Here is an 18,925-nt window from a genome sequence, read left to right as displayed (position 1 = left end):
TTGATTCATTTACCAAACACTCAATTGCCATTCTGAAATCTGATTGGCTGAGCCACAGCCAAAGCGCCTGCCAGATACAAAGGGGTATTGCCATTTTTTTTTTAAATATCGTAATTAAATCATCAAAGCCAGGATGTGGTGATAAGAATCAAACATCTGAAGAGTTAAATGTCTTAGAAAGCAACATTCAAGTTGTGATTTCAAGAAATGTTCAAGAAGACACCACCTGTTGTCTGAAGAGTTATTTTAATTAAATATTATAGTAAGAAAAGCTTTTAGACCAAAATAATTTTTAAATTCATTCATGGAAGAATGGTAGAGCTTTGGTGTTTTTGGAAGGTAAAGGTTATATTTGTGTTGTGATCACTGATTCCCATCACCACCATTGTCAACTGTGTATACACATGTATACACAATCATCTCAGAATATTATGACCACCCACCTAATAGTGGGTCAGATGACACTAGTGACACATTGTGGCATGGACTGTATTGGATGGTGGAAGGTAGCATCTCGGAAGCAACTAACTTTGTGGAATGTTCTGTAGTGAAGGTTTACTGAGAATGGACCTCTCACACATTGTGTGCCTCCCAACCACATAACAGTGGTGCCCCATGGGCCATTGATGCCAGACGGTAAGGACGACTCTAGGGAGTGGTACAGAGCAATCAATGCTCCACTGTGGACCAGTTAACCTCTACAGTGATCACCTTCCAGTCCATGCCACAATGTCTTGTTAGAGCCAAAGGTGGTTATTCCCACTATTAGTTAAATAGTCATACTATTCCTGATATGATATGATTTATATGAGTATGTACATATTTTTATAATTATTTATATATATTTTTTTGTTATGACATGAAGATCAACACTTCTTACTGTGGTCAGTGGCACATTGCCTTAGTATATAATATTCCTGATAGTATGTTACATTATGTAGGAGGAGTGAGTATGAGTACAGTGGAGAGATTGAACGTCTATGGAGGGCCTAAACGTTATCATTCTCACCCACATAGTTCACACAAGTCCTCTTCCCTCCAGCTGTTTTCCTGTGCTTTTTTTACTGTCTGTGTGTGTGTGTGTTAAACATCCCAGAAAAGGCTGGGTCCTTGTGATATTTTTACCCTGCAGAGGCTGCAGTTGGAAAGATGGCCCTTTGTTTCAGCAGAGATGATGGGAGCGATAACGGGACACAGGGCAGCTTTCCTGTAGCTTTTTTTTTTTGCAGTTCCTCTGCTCTCTGCCACACTCGTTCTGTCTCTTTCTCTCTCCCTCTTGCTCTCTTTTCCGTCCCCCTTTTTTTGGTCCCAGTCACGGGAGATGAGGAGCAGCAGGAGGGGTCAGGAGGTGACTTCCTGCTCCGCTCAGTAAAACTATCATTAGCAGCTGCTTCCTAGCTAACTGCCATCCTGATTTACTGCCGCCTGGGGCAGGGGGGAGGGGCTGGGGGTTAGTGTGCATGTGTGTGTGTGTCTGTGTGTGTGAAGAGGGGGGTGGTGTGAGTGCAGGGGAAACCTCATGGCTCCTCTTCCCCTCGCTGTCTGTCTCGCTTTCAAGCCAAGAAGAGTTGACGGCTAAGCCAGGCACCCTGAGCCCCAAAGGAAACCTGAGCCACGGGTTCTTTCCGTCCCTGAATTTTCGCACTCCGGACAATTTTTAAAAACAGATTGACAAATTTTTCAGGACACGAGGGGTGGTAGTTGGAGTAAAGGGGGTGGTTATTCCAATGTGTTTAACTAGCTTTAATTTTACATCTTTTATCAAACCTCTGTTTCCCCTGAGAGGGCAGAGCACATGCTCTTGCAGCACAGAACGAGCTATGCAGCACCTCAGTGTCGAACTGCAACCGGTGCAGTTGCCTGGAGGCTCATGGTTGCCACTGATGACCTTTCCAAATATTGCTGGTGGGAGGCAAGTGGCCGCAGACAGCAGAAATGCTGTTCCGGATTTACAGCTCAGAGAGATTCTGCAGGGAGGGGGGGTGAACTGTTGCTGCTGCTGCAGCAGCCTGGGTGTACATTCCTCCCAAATTATTCCTCCTGAACTAACCTATACTTAACCCCAGACTATTTTAGTCCATTCAGAACAGGGCAGAGGAGTCATTCAGAGACTGCTGCTGAACCACTTCCATTTAACTGGGTGTGTCACTTCAGTACAGACACACACACACACATTGTAAGAGGCTAGGCCTCACGCTAGAACAAGAATGGCATCAAGAACAGATTATGTTCCGTAGTTCCAGGAAAAGAAAAGGGTGAGGATTGTTATTTTCCAGCTAAACAGCAAAGCAGAGATCGACTGCCCCATTGAATGTACTATTTTTTTTTCTTTCTTCATTTTTTAAACCCTTGTAAACCTGTCTCAGACGTAGCTAGGGCAGGGCTGTGTACACATGCCTGTCAAGGCACTGTTGCATCAGCCATAACATTGAGCTGCCATGCAGATGAGAGAAAGACCAGCTCTGCATGAGTCACCTGCAGTGCACTCAGCGGTAGAGCAGGCCGGTCCACCTCACACACTGTTTACAACTCTGCGCTTCACCACCACCACCACCCCCTTTCAAAGTATGTGTGACGGTTCAGCTCTGCAGAGCTAACATTGGTGTACCGACATTTAGTACTCATACACTATATGGACAAAAGTATTGGGACACCCGCTCATTTATCGTTTCTTCTGAAATCAAGGATACTGGAAAAAAGGTTTATCCTGCTTGTGTTGGAGTAACTGTCTCTACTGTTCAGAGAAGGCATTGTACTAGATTCTGGAGCATTGCTGTGAATATTTGATTGCATTCAGTGTCAAGATTAGTGAGGTAAGGATACTGGATGATCATCACTCCACCACATCCACAACTCCCCAGCTCATCCCAAAAGTATTAGATAGAGCATCATCTACCATTCCAGAGAACATTCCATTCGCAGCTCAATGCTGGAGGGCTTCTACACCTCTAGCCCATGCCTGGCATTAGGCATGGTGCCAGTAGGTTCATGTTTATCTGCTCCAGAGAGTCCTCATCTATTGGCAGTACTTCTCTACTGGAACTAGACAAGCTGTGGATGTGTGCATTTGCACATCTGTGTTAGTAATGGGTATAGCTTAAAAGTAGCTGAATGCATTTATTACAAGGGGTGTCCACAAACATTTGGACATATAGTGTGTAGGAATTTAGCTTTAGACTGAATGGATTAGGACTGGACGCTGGAAGCTTCCAGCGTCCAGTCACCTTTAGGTGTGGTGTGATTGAAGGCCTCGGGTTGGGTTGGTTACCCAGATATGTTAATGACATATCTAAGCATATTTGGCAACACATTTTCACATTTTTATTTTTATGAAGCCATTTGTATTCAATTAACTAGTGGATATTGGGATATTTAACAAGCACGGACTAGGTAACGCAACTCCTTTTCTCCTAATTCTCAAGTTTTTCTTTGACTTTGGTAGTAGCTTTGAATTCTATGAAAGGAATCGGTGACTGTGCTGCGTCGGTAGCTGTGAGACTCGAGCGTGTATGCACACCTAAGTATAAGAAAGATACATATTTTTTTCTTTTAAGGCTATGGCGTTTAAGAGGACTAAGATTAGCTTTAGCTAAAGTTAGACTACTCATTTTTCATGATTTTGCAGCATGAGGAACAAACACACACAGTCCACAGACAGCCAGTGTTAGCATTTAAGCATGAAAGGGCAATGAATAAATGCATGCTCCTCATTTTTTCATGTCAGTTAATGTGACAACAAATTACAACTACAGTCAAATGCATAGGCCAGACTTGATTCAAGCTTGTTCAGTGCTGACGGAGCTATTTTGAATTTGAAAAGACAGTAAGTAGAAAATATATTGTTTACCTGGTCTGTGCTTGTAGAATATCCTTTGTTGAAATGAAGAGAAGGGTTTAGAGGTTGAATCTGTGAAATATTATGTGAGGTTAATGTCATTTCCACCATAATTATATTTCAGACCTGTGGACAGCACTGTTTACTCCACAAATAGTGAGACATATATATGTAGCTAACTTTCATGCACCAATGGCATGTGATTATACTGTAAGATGACTTTGCTAAAAGTGCCTAAAAGTGTATTTTGCGTCTTTTAGAATGTTTGAACTGCGTTTTACCACGTTGACTGCAGAACCAGTCTACCAGCTCTGTAAAGAAGCCTGCTGTGATGTGTTTAAGCGTGAGTCAGTTTAAGGAACTAGAACTCGAATTTAGTAGTGCAAGCAAATGCTGTTTTATTGGTAGTCTGGAAAAGCTTACATCCTTTAATGTAAGCTAAAGTACAACAGTTAGCCTTGTGCAAACCAGCAAGCTATAGACCTAAATCCTCACACACGTACCTCGGCCATTGAACTTTTAAGCAATCTCAAATTGCCACAAATGACCTCAGCGAATCACAGCCATCATGTTTCTAAAAATGTACATAATTATGGATTAAAGATATAGACTAAATCTGTTTGTAGCTCTGCAGTGTACTTTTATTTGTTTCTAGAGATAACAGTGTGTAATTACCACCTGCATTCCTGGGGTAGAACTAGTGGAACTAAGTATGTGTAACCAAGTGTATGGTCATAGTAATGTTTTGGTCAATGGTCCATGCTTTGCAGACATACTAAGCTGAGCTGTAACTCTGAAGTAAATGACATACTGAAGTAAATAGTACAGCTATTAGTGCAGTATGAGGACTTTATATGAGAAAAGGAAAATTCCGTTGAGAACCCAATGATAGCGAATTATGTAAAACTCACCGTGACTTTTGTGTGGGCTACATATTTGAGTTTTGCGACTGTACACACAGAGCGATTCAGGTGGAGCAGCAAAAAACACACTTGACTGTTTGAGAAAAAGGTTGTGCCTCTGACTCTGGCTGCATGTTGACTGGGGGAGAGGAGGTGGAGGGGTGATTGACAACTTCCTGTGCTGCAGCAGAGGCCAAGAGAGGGAAGGGCCTCACTGTGTACAGAGCTGACAGCCAGGGCCCTAAAGGACACACAGAGGAAGTGGAATAGGAAGGACTAACAGTCTGACGAGAGGAAGAAAAAGAAGAGGAGGAGGGAAACATAGAGTGAATCACTGCACCTCAATAAGAGGGGATTCTGCATTTCTCCTTCTCCTGCTCCCCTGCCTGTTTTAAGTGGTGGCAATGGACAGTGGAAAAACCACAGGGGTGACCCAGCATTTTGTAAAGCAATAGGGTGATGCCCTGCTACGTTTAGATGTTATTTCAACAAAACCCGGTCCATTGGACTACTGGTAACTTCAGAGATGTTAACTAGCAAAGTTTTTAAATTTTGAGAGGTTTGACAGAACCTCTGGTGCTAGCTGTCAGGACAAATCTCATTAGAGGAACAGGTAAGTAAGGTAAGGTACGAAACAGCCGAATAGCTTTACATTCAACTGTAGTCCAGTTTGGCTCCTACTACTGTACTACAGTTTGATGGTTTCCCTAATCCACTGCACCCACTAAACCTGCTAACTAACTCATGGAAAAAAGAGGAAAGTGGTGATTCATTTTAGTGTGTGTGTGTGTGTGTGTGTGTGTGTGTGTGTGTGTGTGTGACAATGGAAATGCATCTCAAACTATGCAGCTACAGTATGTTAATGTACGTCATTAATACATCTTTATTTACTCATTTAGCAAGACTAATAAATAGCCATATTAGCCTATATGACCAAATCATCTCCTTTTAGGTCAACGTACAACTTATGTGAAACCCTCCAGCTACAATATCCTATATGGTCACCCTAGCCTTTGGATCCAGTGTTTTTAAGATGGTGATCAGCACACATTCAACTAGTCAAACAGAAAAATGCTGACATTTTAACATTTGCTTTGCAAAATTTACACACATTTGCAAGTGTACTGAAAGTAGTGGTGAAAATAAAAAATGGAAACATCTGAAAGAAGTCATGGCGACAATGTGGCCCCAATCATCTTCTCTTTGAGGCGTTAATTTGTATTGCTTAATTTGTAGTGTTGAGTTAAGGTCTGCATCTGGTTTGGTTTTTTACCTTTTGTCTTGTGTGGTCATGTAACGTCCCATGAACTTTGCACCATTTTGATGTGGTGCTGTTCAAGCTGGTCTGACTTGGATTGGTCTGGTATGGTGTGCTGCCGGGGGCCTTGGCCGTTCTGACTTAATTAAGGGGGCCCATTTGTGAAATTACCCAAAGACTCCAGTCCACCCCCCCACCCCCACCCCCAACAAAAAAAAAACACACTCACTGCCCCCAGCTCTCTCTCTCTCTTTCTCTCTCCACTCATTATCTCCCTGCCCTCCCCCACTGCGCCATTGATTGCGAGTCATTAAGCAGACTGCATTTGCTGGGCTTGCTACGAAGGTATGCCTTTGAATCAGAGTCAGTCCACATGTGCCTTTGAAGTCTCTCTTTATCTCCACCACGCCACTAACTTTAGAGCCCTTTGATAAGATGACAGATTTTTAAGAGTGTTAGCGTTTTTGGTTAAATTTGCTGCGTCTGCTTTCTCTCTCTCTCTCTCTCGCTTTCTCTCTCTCTCTCTCTCTCTGTTCTTTACATTCCCATTCCATTCTGCCTCCTTTTCCTCCCCGTCTCAGACTGGTGTGTTCAGGCCCGGCGCTTCGTATTCGGGCCCGACATGAAAAAACCTTTAGAAAAGGGTCTGTGTTTTTAATTATCTCCAGCAGGCCGGGTCCAGCTATCCTCCTAAACATATTTTTAAATCATGTTGGCTCGGGCTCTTGGCAGCGGTGCGAGGGACGCCTGTATTATTTTTGGCTGACAGTTCTGAGTGCTTTGTACGAACATGAAGGGGAAGCGACGACCAGGTCAGGCTGGTCCAGGCCGGGGTTGGAGCATGCAGAGCAAGAGCCCAGTTTGGGCCACTGTCCTGGGACTCCTTTTCAGTCTGCTCTGCTGCATCTCTGCCTCGATTCACACATGGCAAAATAAAAAAAGGAATGGCTCAGGTTCTGACTACCGGTTCTTTCTCCAGCACTGGCCCAAAGCTGCAGTGATATGACGATGTCTACATGAACGTTCATTCATCTACGTGAATGATTATCATAATATTCATGCATGAAAGTTACTATTTTACTACTAGGGATGCACCAAAAGGAAATTCTTTGTCCAAAACCGAAACTGAACCAAAATGGAACCGAAGACCAAATACCAAACACGGAATTTCACAGCTTTTTATTCATTTTGCCACTTTTTCACTATTGCAAAAATGAAATAGTATTTTTGTCCTGCTTTTCAAAGAAAAACAATTATAAAACTACACTTAAAAATATTTTATGAACGCTGACATACAAGCAGATAGAATAAACACCAGATTTGAGTGCATCCTCAAAAACATCATTGTTCAATATAAATTATTCAGAAATTTGTGTTTGGTAGATTATTTCTTTGTTGTAACAATGCTTCTTGCTAATAAATCTTATAGCTTTAAAAGCCTGTTAATTTCCCTTTTAAATGGTTTCACATTTGTAAAAACATGCATTTGTGGGATGAGAAGCAGAACTGAGTAAGTGGGTTGCACTCATGAAAAAAATGCCAAATCCTCTCTGCCAATACCAAACTCGTCTGGTGTTTGGTGGACTAGATGATTGAAGTTTAAAGAAACAAGATATATTGTCAATTTAACAATTTATTAATTTACAAACAGGAACTTCAAGAGCGGAAGAACCATACACAGCCATAACATCCTGGCATCTCCTCCTCGTGCTGGTCAGCAGCCTGGTCAAACACTGCTGTGATGGCATTTCATTCTTCAACCTGCATTTGTCGCAAGTCAGCCAACATGGTTGTGTTGGTCACTCTGGCTCGAACAGTACGCCCAAGCTGATCCCACAAGTGTTCAATGGGGTTGAGGTCAGGTCACTCCACTCCCAAATTCTGCAGGTAGTCTCTGATAACCCTCGCTCTGTGGGGGCGAGCGTCGTCATCTTGGAGGATAGAGTTCGGTCCCAGACTGTGGAGATATGGGATTGCCACTGGTTTCAGAATTTCATCATATCTCTCTACATTGAGATTAAGCCTCCAATGATAACAAGCTTCGTTTTTCCAGTGAGGGAGATGAGACTGGAGATTGGTTGCGTACAGTCTGTTTTGGATTGTCCGTGCAGAGAGTCGTCAGCCATATCGTCCTGCAAACCTTGACTGCAAATCTGTAGAGTCTATGGTACTGTGCTGACAGGGTGAGGAAACGATCTTCCAGGGGTGTGGTCTTCTTGGGACGCCTACTTTGCGGCCTGTCTTTGACATCCCCCGTTATACAGCTGACGCACCTGATTGGCAGCAGCCAGGGGTTACCAGAAGCTCAAACCAAGTTTCAATAGCAACAGCAAAATGAGCTGTTTGGCACTGGCACAGAAGATTTGGCAAATGTTTCATGGGCGCTACCCATATACTCATCCTACATGCATGTTTTTTACAAATGTGGGAAATTAACAGGCTTTCCAACGGTATAATATTTATTGCCAAGAAGCATTGTTACAACAAGGAAATAATCTACCAAGGCACAACTTTCCTTACTTTGTACTAATATAGCACCACCTACTCATGTGAAGTTGTAAGGAGTGTTTTGGCCTGGACTGCTTTTTTAGTACCAGACACAACACAGGGTCGGATCAGACGTCACTTTCATATATCTTAAAGGCACAGTGTCAAAAACAGCCTGCTTAATTCTAAGAGATTAATTAATTCATTAAATTTAAAATTAATGATGGCTGTTTTCGGTACATAAACCTACACAAATGCCACAAGGACACACATTCACATTCACACACTAATTATGGGAGAATGTTGCATCATCCCCCCAAACTAAAGAAGTTGGGGCACAGCCACCCCAAAAATAAACAAGGTGTTATCTGTCATGTATTTGTCTGTATGCGCATTTGAGTACATGCATATTGTATGTGTGTGTGTGTGTCTTTCTGTGTGTGCGCTCTCCACCTGGCAGGTGGTGGTTTTGTGAGCCGGTGGTGGTTGAGGGAAGCAGCACAGCCAGAAGGAAGTAGCACACGCAGACTTTCAGCCACTAATCGCTGAAGCCATGGCCCATCCGGCCAGGCTGTCTGTCTGTCTGTCTGCCTGCCTGCCTGCCTGTCTGTGTGTCTGTCTGTCTGCACAGCCCACCTCCACAGGGAGCTGGCTGTCTACACCGCTCTTATGTTTTGCGTCTCGCGAGTGCGCCAAAGTTTTCATTGGAATGCAGCCTGGAAGAGAAAGGCTGCGTTTCTGTTCACATGCTGGACATGGACCTGTGGCCGAGCTGAGGAGGAATGGAAGGAGCGAGGGGAAGAGGGAGAGAGAGAGAGAATGAAAGCGGGCACAGCCCATCTCCATTGACTCTCAGACACGCTGAAACAGGGCAGTGTTTGAGGGCCTCCGTTTTACTCTTACCTGGCAAAGAATGTGGCAGACATGAGGCTGCGCCCTTATTTCCTTTCGCACTGACCACACACACACACACACACACACATCTTCAGTTTTATGGGAACATAAAAAAGACCTTTTTAGAGGATCTTAAGTAAACTCTGTGGTTCTGGATATAACTGCAACAACTTCAGGATCCATTTTGATTGCTTCAATGGTTCTTTGCCTGGTTTAAGGATTCTTTAGATTTATGGGAAAGCCTTTGTAGATGCTTCTATGTAGACCTTTTAAAATGGAAAGAATGGAAAGCCTTTTTTCAGCACAATCTACAACCAATTCTGCTTAGTGTGCACAGTGAGCTGTGAATAACAGCTGTGAACAATGACTTTTTGTTGGGAAAAACAAAAAATAAATTTCTTCCTGATAAGTTACTGGTGAATGGGTTTAATTTTGTTTGAATTTTGTTTGTCTGAATTCTCAGAAATTGTCACAGTGCATCCAACAAGAAAGACAGCATTGTGCTACTTTTATACATTTATAGGAAACACAGTTACATGCAGAAAGCTCCAGGTTATTTTTAATGTAAACAGAATGGCCATACATTTGTTGCAACTGGGATCAATAAAAAGTGTTATTAGTGCTAATACTAATCCAGCATATCGAGTTGGTACATGACTAACTGGTGACATCATGAGTGTGCTGGTTTCGCAGGGTAATGTGTGCATAATTAGTAACTTTTTCCTTTGTCATGATTGACTGTAGCCACTTTTTTGTGGTCCTATTAATGGAGTTCTTGGAAGCTAATTCATTTCAGAGACTGGCCTATAGTGAGTACATGCTTTCAACAAGGAGGTACTCCATAGCGCTTTGCTTGATGATGATGTCATGGACCAGCGCTTTGGGTTTCATGTGCGATGGCCAAAAATTCAGCAGGCTGGATTCATTTAGAGCCTCTCTAATAACAGGGAGACTTCAGAGAGGTTTCTACAAATCCTGTGGCCTGGGGGCTTTTTTTTCAATTTCATACTGAAGTTGAGCCACATCACGTCAGTTTGACTACACTGATGTGTGTACGTGCGTGTGTATGTGTGTATAACGTATTGTGTGTAGCTGCAGAGCAGTGCCAACAGTCCATGAGATCATGGAAAACTGCACTCACTCTGCGCAGCACCTGCCTGCTGGGTGTCTTTATCTTGTCCTGAGCACTGGACCACACATCATCCACCTTCACCTTCCTCTCCTCTCCGTCTCGTACATCAGACTTGAGTTGGGGAAACACTTTGCTGTAACCACAGCAGATCATTTGGCTTTATTTGTGTGCCCATATATAACGGGGTTATGGATTTGATTGGGTCTCTTTGTCTTTTTGCCACAGACCGCCACCGACAGCTCCTCCAATTCCTCTCAGAAAAAAGAGCAGGCAATGCAGCCTCTGGCCACCTCCACATTCTATGAGCCGCACCGCCATCACTGCCTCCTGGGGCACTTTCACGAGCAGTACAGGACTTCAGAACGCTACTTCCTGGACCAGGTGGGTGACGTGTGACTGGAAGTGCAGTGATGTTTATGTGATGAGAATTGATGAGAAATAAGGGCCAATTAGGAGGAATCAGCAAAAGCTAGATGCTAGGACACCTCACATGTATATTTAAGATGGTTTTCTTTCTGGTCAAGAAGTTTGAGTGTCATTCGCGGTTGACAGCTGGCAATCATATCAGCCACTATGGCACCCATTATCTAACCAAAAGTAATGGAGTGAGTTTGTTTTTTGACTGTATAGCGTTGTATGATACACTGTTTGGCCAAATGTTTGTGAACCCCCTCTTTTAATGAATGCATTTAGCAAATGAAGTTGTACCCATTGCTGATATAGATGTGCAAATGCACACACACAACTTGTCTAGTCCCTGTGGAGAGATACTGCTGATGGAATAGGACTCTCTGGAGCTGATAAACATGAAAGTGGAATTATAATTGGCGCTCCATCCAATTCGTTTGGGATGAGTTGGGAAGTTGGAGGTGAGGTTGCGTGGTGACCATCCAACACCCTGACCTGACTAACACTCCTCTCCCTAAATGCAGTCAAATCCTCAGTGCTCCAAAATTGAGGAGCCTCAATTTTTACTCCAAAAAAAGCAGGATAGACTCTTTTTTAATACACTTAAATTCGGGGAAAGAAACAATGAACTTAAATGAACAGGTTCCACTACCTTTACTATCTACTAGAGATGTTCTGTGTATATATCTGTCAAGGCAGTCAGGGACGTCTGAAGGAAGTAATTAGTTGTGTTGTGGGGGGTGATTTAGGGTTGGACCCAAAGTCTCTGGGAAGGAAGCTCCCAGGAGCAGGATTGAAGCAGAATTGACCACTGCTTTAGCATCACTTAAACATCCTGTTCTTCTGGAGTTCATAAAATACATCATCAAATGTTAATTTGAAATGTTGTCCAAATACATTTTTAAACAATTACCTACTGATACCAGTTTTACTGTTTTTGTATCATTGTGCATTCGTAGTTCTGACAAAAATTCTATATTCACCTGTAGCAGTACTGTGTTTATTTGTTATTAGTTTAAATAAACAGAGGGTTAAATAAAAAAAAAAGTCTTACCAAAACTGAGAAGAATGTCTAAGACTGTAATATGTATGTCATGTATTTATTAGAGTAAAGAACTGTGGATCCGTAGTGGATTTGGCTTCTAAATATGGTCAACTCCTAAATCTCAACTTGTCTCTTGACCAGGCGGTACCCAAGTTCCCACGGCATGTCAGCTTCCTGGATGAGGAGGAGGAGATTGTGCGCATCAACCCACGTGAGCGCACGTGGCTGACCGGCTATGAGGACTACCGGCACGCGGCGGCTCGTGACCGCTTCATTCAGGCTGAGGACATGGACTCATATGTGCACTTTGACAAGAATGAACCGCCGTCGAAGCACGACTACAACTACCCGTATGCGCCCAGCCACTCAGACCTGGGCCACAAAGGCCCACGGGGGGGCTCGGACAGTGGCGTGGTTGCCACGCAGCCAGTGGCTTTCAAGCCCAAAGGCAAGCGGCGGAAAGAGGACGGCGAGCGATCGCGCTGCGTCTACTGCCGGGACATGTTCAACCATGAGGAGAACCGGCGCGGGCAGTGCCACGACGCGCCCGACCCTATCCGGACCTGCGTGCACCGCGTCAGCTTCATGTGGTGCGCCGACAGCCTGCTCTACCACTGCATGTCGGACCCCGAGGGTGACTATTCGGACCCTTGCTCGTGTGACACGGGCGATGAGCGCTTCTGCCTGCGCTGGCTGGCCCTGTTGGGCCTCTCTCTGCTAGCGCCGTGCCTCTGCTGCTACCCGCCGCTGCACGCCTGCCACCGCTGCGGAGTGGCATGTGGCTGCTGCGGCGGCAAGCACAAGGCCGTCGGGTAACCCCTTGCAACTCCCCTCTCAATCAATCCCCAGAACTACATGCTGAACACACACAGGCGTATGTATATACTATGGATGGACATTTCAGCTATTTTCACTATTGGAACATGTATGTTTCTAAATGAACAGTCAGGGACGCGAGAGTTGAGGGTGCTGAAATTTAAGCAGTGTATATATGACAAATATGGTGTTAGCTAATGCACACTAGATGCTATGCCAAACTTATTTTGTCCATTGTACCAAATAACTGATGGCCCAGTCAGTGTTTTCAGGGACCGAACTGTTGAAATGCTGAACTGCTTCAAGTCCTAGTTCATTTCGATTCGACGAAAGACAATCTGAAATGTCAGCCATGGGTTAATTCTGATTTTGAAGATATTTGCAGTGGGGTTAAAGAGTCCACATTGAAAACCTGGGATGTTCATTTGAACCTAGAAATAAACAAGTCAGCTGTAGAGTCTAAACAGCTTGAGTGAACACTGTCACAAAAGAGAGAGGAACCAAATACTAAATAAACTTGAAATGTCTTATCGTAATGAAAAAATTGTAGTGAAAAGCATTACATTAATTAAAGGCATTTTTACTAGTGCTCTTCCAACTTCCAAACCCCACTGTAAATAAAATAAAATGAAGTACTGCCACCCTCTAACAAGAACATGTAAGCATATATTATGCACAGAATAGTTTCTATTGAAGTAGCGTTATTTTATATGACTTTTATTAGCCATTGCAGTTAAACAATCCTGAATGCAGGGGGTGCTGCAGCCTCCTCCGCACCCTCACTTCCCGCATCCATGAGAAACTCTTGTCAGGAACTCCCAACTAGAAAATACTTTATATTGTTATAAATGAAACCGTTACTTCAGATCAAGAGTTCAGATCAGTTCCTAAACTTGAAGTAACAATGCCCATCCTTAGTACATACAACCCTCTGGACGCCGGGGTGTAGGAAGCAGGAGCAGCAAGGACACTTGTAGGGGCTTCTTGGGGCTATTCGTTTCTTTCATGTCAATCTCAGCCCTATTCCAGATGGACAAAAAGAAGACAAAATGGTGCATTAAACTGGCTTGAAAATTCTTATATATATATATATATATATATATATATATATATATATATATATATATATATGATATGTCTGTGTGCGCGCGTGTGTATGTGTGTGTGTTCCTGTGTACTGTTCCTTTCTTTTCTCTTCTGGGTGTTTCTCTTCAGTTCCTTGTGAAAGAAAAGGCTCTTTTTTCAGGTGGCCCTTTTGGAGCCAACTTGTCATGCATTACATATGCAGGTACTTTATATTTTTACACTGATTTTTAGTTTTCTCGAGAACTTGAATCGTTTCGTTTGTTGTGTTGCGCGTGTGTGGAGTTGAGGACTTGGTTCATTTCAGGGTTGATTTCACCCCTGACCTCCTCCAGACACAATGGAAGGGTCTCCAAAACGAACCAGTGCAGTCTTTCTGAAGTCCTCTAAACGTACAGAACAATAACGTCAAGATTAGCCTGAGACACTAAACCTGTAGTGAGGTTAACAGTGTGCTTGAATGGGACGTGTTTGCGTGTATGTGTATATGCGTGGGTGTGTGTGTGTGTGTGTGCGCGTATGTGAGCTCGCTGAAGCTTGCATGTGCGTTGTAAAGGAATGAGAACATTGTATCACAGCATAGTATTGTTATTGTATTTAAGCCAAATTTACATAAGCTGCATTGTGAGTATATGTAAATACTGTATACTCATATGTATATGTTTAAAATCGATTATTATATCCACAGCCACATTTGTTCCACTTACAGTGGACTTTTTTTCCCCTTTCTGTTGATTAGAACCATGGATGAGGAGCTCTTTTAAAATCACTGCAATTGATGTCCAAAGATTTTTTTCTTTCTTATTTTGTCATATTTATTTTTTCTCAGTCAATTAAATCACCAGCCAAAGGGAGAGGTGAGCAAGGATGCGTAGTTTGGCTTTCGCCATAGACGCCCTAGTCATGTGAGAGAGGAGCAAGGTCTCCAGCTGTAACCGTGTATATTTTTTCGTAATGCGCTCAGAGGGAAACTAGGCATAACTAGTGTCTGCTTTCCCTTGTTCTCAAACATGTGACTTCTAAATGCTTCTAAAAGCAGTGGAAGACGTTTCCTCTGGTCTTGTTCTGTGGGAAGCTAAAATAGGACAGAACACATAGAAAACATAAATAAATAAATAAATAAGCTTGCACATAGGATGCCTAACAGAGGGCCGTTTGTCAAAACCGATCTCCAGTATCCTTCATCACTCTAATATTACTCAAAGCCTTAATTATGCTGAGAACGAAGTGATGGCAACAACGTCACTGGTAAATGCTTCAGAGTGTCGCACGGGGTCCGTCTCGTGGACACGCACAGCATCCGCTCGTAAGACGTGCGAGCGCTCTTTTAAATAATCGAGAGAAAGTGATGAATATTTTTCTAATTTATTAAAAAAAATAACTAAATGGAGACTCCCGTTAGATGAGCCTTTTTTTAAATCATGCGAATGTGTTTAAGATGTTGAAGGAGACAGGGAGATAGTGGAGGGAAAAAAATTAAAAAACAGCATCGTACAATCTGTGAGGCAGCTCCGGTACGCGCGTATGGTCTGTCTCAGACTCTCGGACCCACCTGCCCCATTGAGTGACACTGCAGTCATCCGGTCAGCTTCCCCACCACTGGGCTTTGTGTTTGTGTCGCCTTGTGTGAGACATCCAACGGCTTGGTTTAGCTCGTAGAGTTGTATGTGCACAATTCCCTGTCAATGAATGTACAGTACATGGGTGTAACATCTGTGCTTAATATGTAACGTTCAGCCTGCTCACTGGAACTGAAATCCACTTCCAGGACGTACCGACAGAGAGTAAACAATTGTGACTATTGTCACTAGAGTTGTGTGAAAACCAACAACATTTGGGGACACCTAGCTTTTAAAAAAAAAAAAAAAAAGAAAGAAAACATGGTTTCTTTGTTGATTTGCAATAATGTAAAATATTAAAGAGTACCCGGGTTTATTTTGAGAAAAAAACAATATTATATGTGTACATATTTGTGACAGTCCACCCTTGCACAGACAGAAATGTCATATTGGCAAGTGAAATACGTAGAATGATGTTAGACGTTTATTCAACTTTTTTCTAGTTGTATTTATATGAAATACTTTTGCCTGTTTCAAGACATAATGCAGATCATTTTGTCTGTTTCAAGATATGATTCAGATAAATTTGTCCATTTCAAGACATAATCCAGATAATTTTCCAGTTTCAAAGCATAATCCAGATCATTTCCCAGTTTCTAAGCATAATCCAGATCATTTCCCAGTTTCAAAGCATAATCCAGATCATTTCCCAGTTTCAAAGCATAATCCAGATCATTTCCCAGTTTCAAGACATAATCCAGATAATTTTCCAGTTTCAAAGCATAATCCAGATCATTTCCCAGTTTCAAAGCATAATCCAGAACATTTCCTAGTTTCAAGACAGAATCCAGATAATCTTCCAGTTTCAAAGCATAATCCAGATCATTTTTTCAGATCATTGCGGTTGGTGTGGAGCAACAGATAACACCACTACCTGCCACTGAGCTACCACACCATGTTGGAGACGGGGGTTCGATTCCCGGTCTGGGTGACTGTGCTGTGCTACACCAATAAGAGTCCTTGGGCCAGACTCCTAACACTACATTGTCCCACCTCTGTAATATGAGTAACCATGTAAATTGCTCTGGATAAGAGCGTCAGCTAAATGCCATAAATGTAAATTTTTCCTTTTCAAAGCCTAATCTAGATCATTTTGTCGGTTTCAAGACGTTATGCAAAATAATTGTTCCTATTTTAATCTTAAACCAGAATATAGTCTGTTTTAAGACATATTGCAGATAAATATGTTTATTTCAAGACATAATCTAGATAATTTTGCCTGTTTCAAAGCATACTGCAGATACATTTTCCAGGTTCAGGACATAATCCAGATCATTTTGCCAGATTCAAAAAAACAAGTCTTATCTGCCAAATAGATTTTCCGAAGCAAAAATGTCCAGAAATAAGTTAAATCATCTTGTTGTTTTAAATACAGGTTTCTTACTTCATTTAAAAAGTTATGGTGAAAATCAAGCACTACTTGGAAGGTGTCCCCAAATTGTGGTGGGCAGTGTGTACACACTCTACTGCGTTTGAGCAGAAAAGACAAACCGTCTCGGTCAGCGTGCGTCTGAGGTGATGGAGGACGGTCTCCCGCAGTGCTTTGCAGAGGTGTCAGCTGTCACTGCACCCTTCATCCACCGCACGTCCTTCCTGGCTCTCCGTTAGCTTCTGCAATACTGGCATCACCCTCTTCACCAAGAGCCCGGTTTACCTGTGGTTAAAAAAACAAAACAACAAAAAGAAAAAAAAACTATGGAAAAGTTAACCAAAAGCATTCTGTCTGTACGTCTGTCTCGGTGCAGCATCTTGCTACTACACACATTTTACCTGTTTAAAAAAGTGCCTGAAGCGTATTGTTAATCTATCTCCTTGTATACTAAAACAAACAAACAAACAAAAAAAAAAGACAGATGAAAAAGCCCTATTGTATTGATTAGTTTTGTTTTTTACAATAAGAATTTTTACCTCTGTAAAAAGCAAAAACAAAATCTATATCAAGTGTATGATGTACATTTTTATTTCTATTTTTTTTAATCGTTTCTAACATGTATGATCGATGTAGCTCTTTGCTTTGAAGAAAGGATGGAAAGAAAGAAAAGTACTTTGTAAATACCGGTAGATCATATCAGAACTACTAGAAGCGTGGCTTGGCCAGTAAGTAGTTCTACCTGTGTGTCCTAGCTCCCAATAAAAACAAACAAACAAACAAATCAAAAAGAGAAACCCAATCTGGCCTGTGTTCATACTGTGTTGCTGAGTTATTAAGAGGGTTTGGGTGTTATTTAAATGTGAAACAACTACTTCTCCAACAGAAGGTTATTGGTTCCTGGCACCATCTGACAAATTGTTGGACAAAAAAGGGACAAAAAATGGACAACAATTAGAGCTGGGCAATATGACGATGTGTTATCGTATTGTGAATTTATGTTGCTGTGATGCACAATATGCTTTTCTAGGCATATCAAGGATACCGCCGGCACGTTTCATAACAAACAGTGTAATTAGATGAACTGCAGCAGATATTGAATAAAAATCACTGCATTCAGTACGGGAGGATATCTGAATAGTAGTTTTTAAGAATCTATCACTACTGATGTATTTAGTCTATGATCACAATTAGGATGTATCATGATAAATATTGTATATTGTAAAAAAATGTATTTAAATATCGTGATATAGTATTTTTACTGTATCGCCCAGCTCTAACAACAATACAGGCCAACTCCAGACTTAAAGATGATTGCTGTTTGTAGCTAAGAAGTGTATTATTGCCCACTGTTCCAGTGCAAAACCAAATAAGCACTTATCATGTCTTCGCAGGTCGACAACATCTAGGACCAGAAAAACAAAACAATGTCTGCATTAGTTTTTCCCCAAATGATTCATTTTAATTACTTTTCATTAGGAATGGTGATAGTGAGGGGCAGGAACTATTGGGAGTACAGGGATGCTCTTACCCCAGAAGAGGCTTCTTACCTCAGCCCAGCCATGTGAAAGCCATTCAGAATGCTAAGCTGTTTCGTTCAGGATGTTTCTGGAAAAGCATATGGCCGATTATCAGGAAAGGGGGGAAGAAAAAAAGGGGGGTCTGAGTGGGGAGGAATGTCCCCAAAGGCTTGGCTTGCTCTGCTGCTCGGTGACTGCAAATAGCATCAACTCCACATGTGCAAACATTTAAGACGTATTTTCTCGTAATGAGGTCACTTTTTTCCCTCCGTCCTGCTTCTCTTTCTTTAAAGAAAGGAAGCTATTGCTTACCTCTTCTGAAGGCCTCACTGGCATCTCAGAAGAGAACAGAGATTTTAGGAATTCAGGTCATGGACTTTCTGGGGGGTCATTTTTTAATCAAGCCTTGACACATACAGCACACTCCTAAAAAGAAGCATCGTCTTAGTGCATGTGAGAGTGTGAGGAATCCTCTCTCATTGTTGCAGAACCTCCATGTAAAATCAAAGATCTGTACTGATGTAAGGCCAAGCCCAAAAGCCATCTAGGGACCGTTA

General features: G+C 42.3%; 1 protein-coding gene across 2 annotated transcripts in view; it reads left to right on the top strand.

Moving 5' to 3' along the window:
• spred2b (sprouty related EVH1 domain containing 2b) overlaps positions 1-17,650 on the top strand; it is a 45,497-nt gene extending 27,847 nt beyond the window's left edge. For both annotated transcript variants that reach the window (XM_072677635.1, XM_072677636.1), the window contains exons 5-6: positions 10,734-10,889; positions 12,103-17,650. In XM_072677635.1, coding sequence (XP_072533736.1) covers positions 10,734-10,889; positions 12,103-12,777 — 831 coding nt within the window. In that variant the 3' untranslated portion in view covers positions 12,778-17,650. The remainder of the gene's footprint in view (positions 1-10,733; positions 10,890-12,102) is intronic.
• The last annotated feature ends 1,275 nt before the right edge of the window (positions 17,651-18,925 follow it).

Source organism: Salminus brasiliensis, chromosome 4 (genome assembly GCF_030463535.1).
Source record: "Salminus brasiliensis chromosome 4, fSalBra1.hap2, whole genome shotgun sequence".
Taxonomy (NCBI): domain Eukaryota; kingdom Metazoa; phylum Chordata; class Actinopteri; order Characiformes; family Bryconidae; genus Salminus; species Salminus brasiliensis.
The sequence above is the reverse complement of the archived record's forward strand: the minus strand, read 5'-3'. Positions and strand labels throughout refer to the sequence as shown.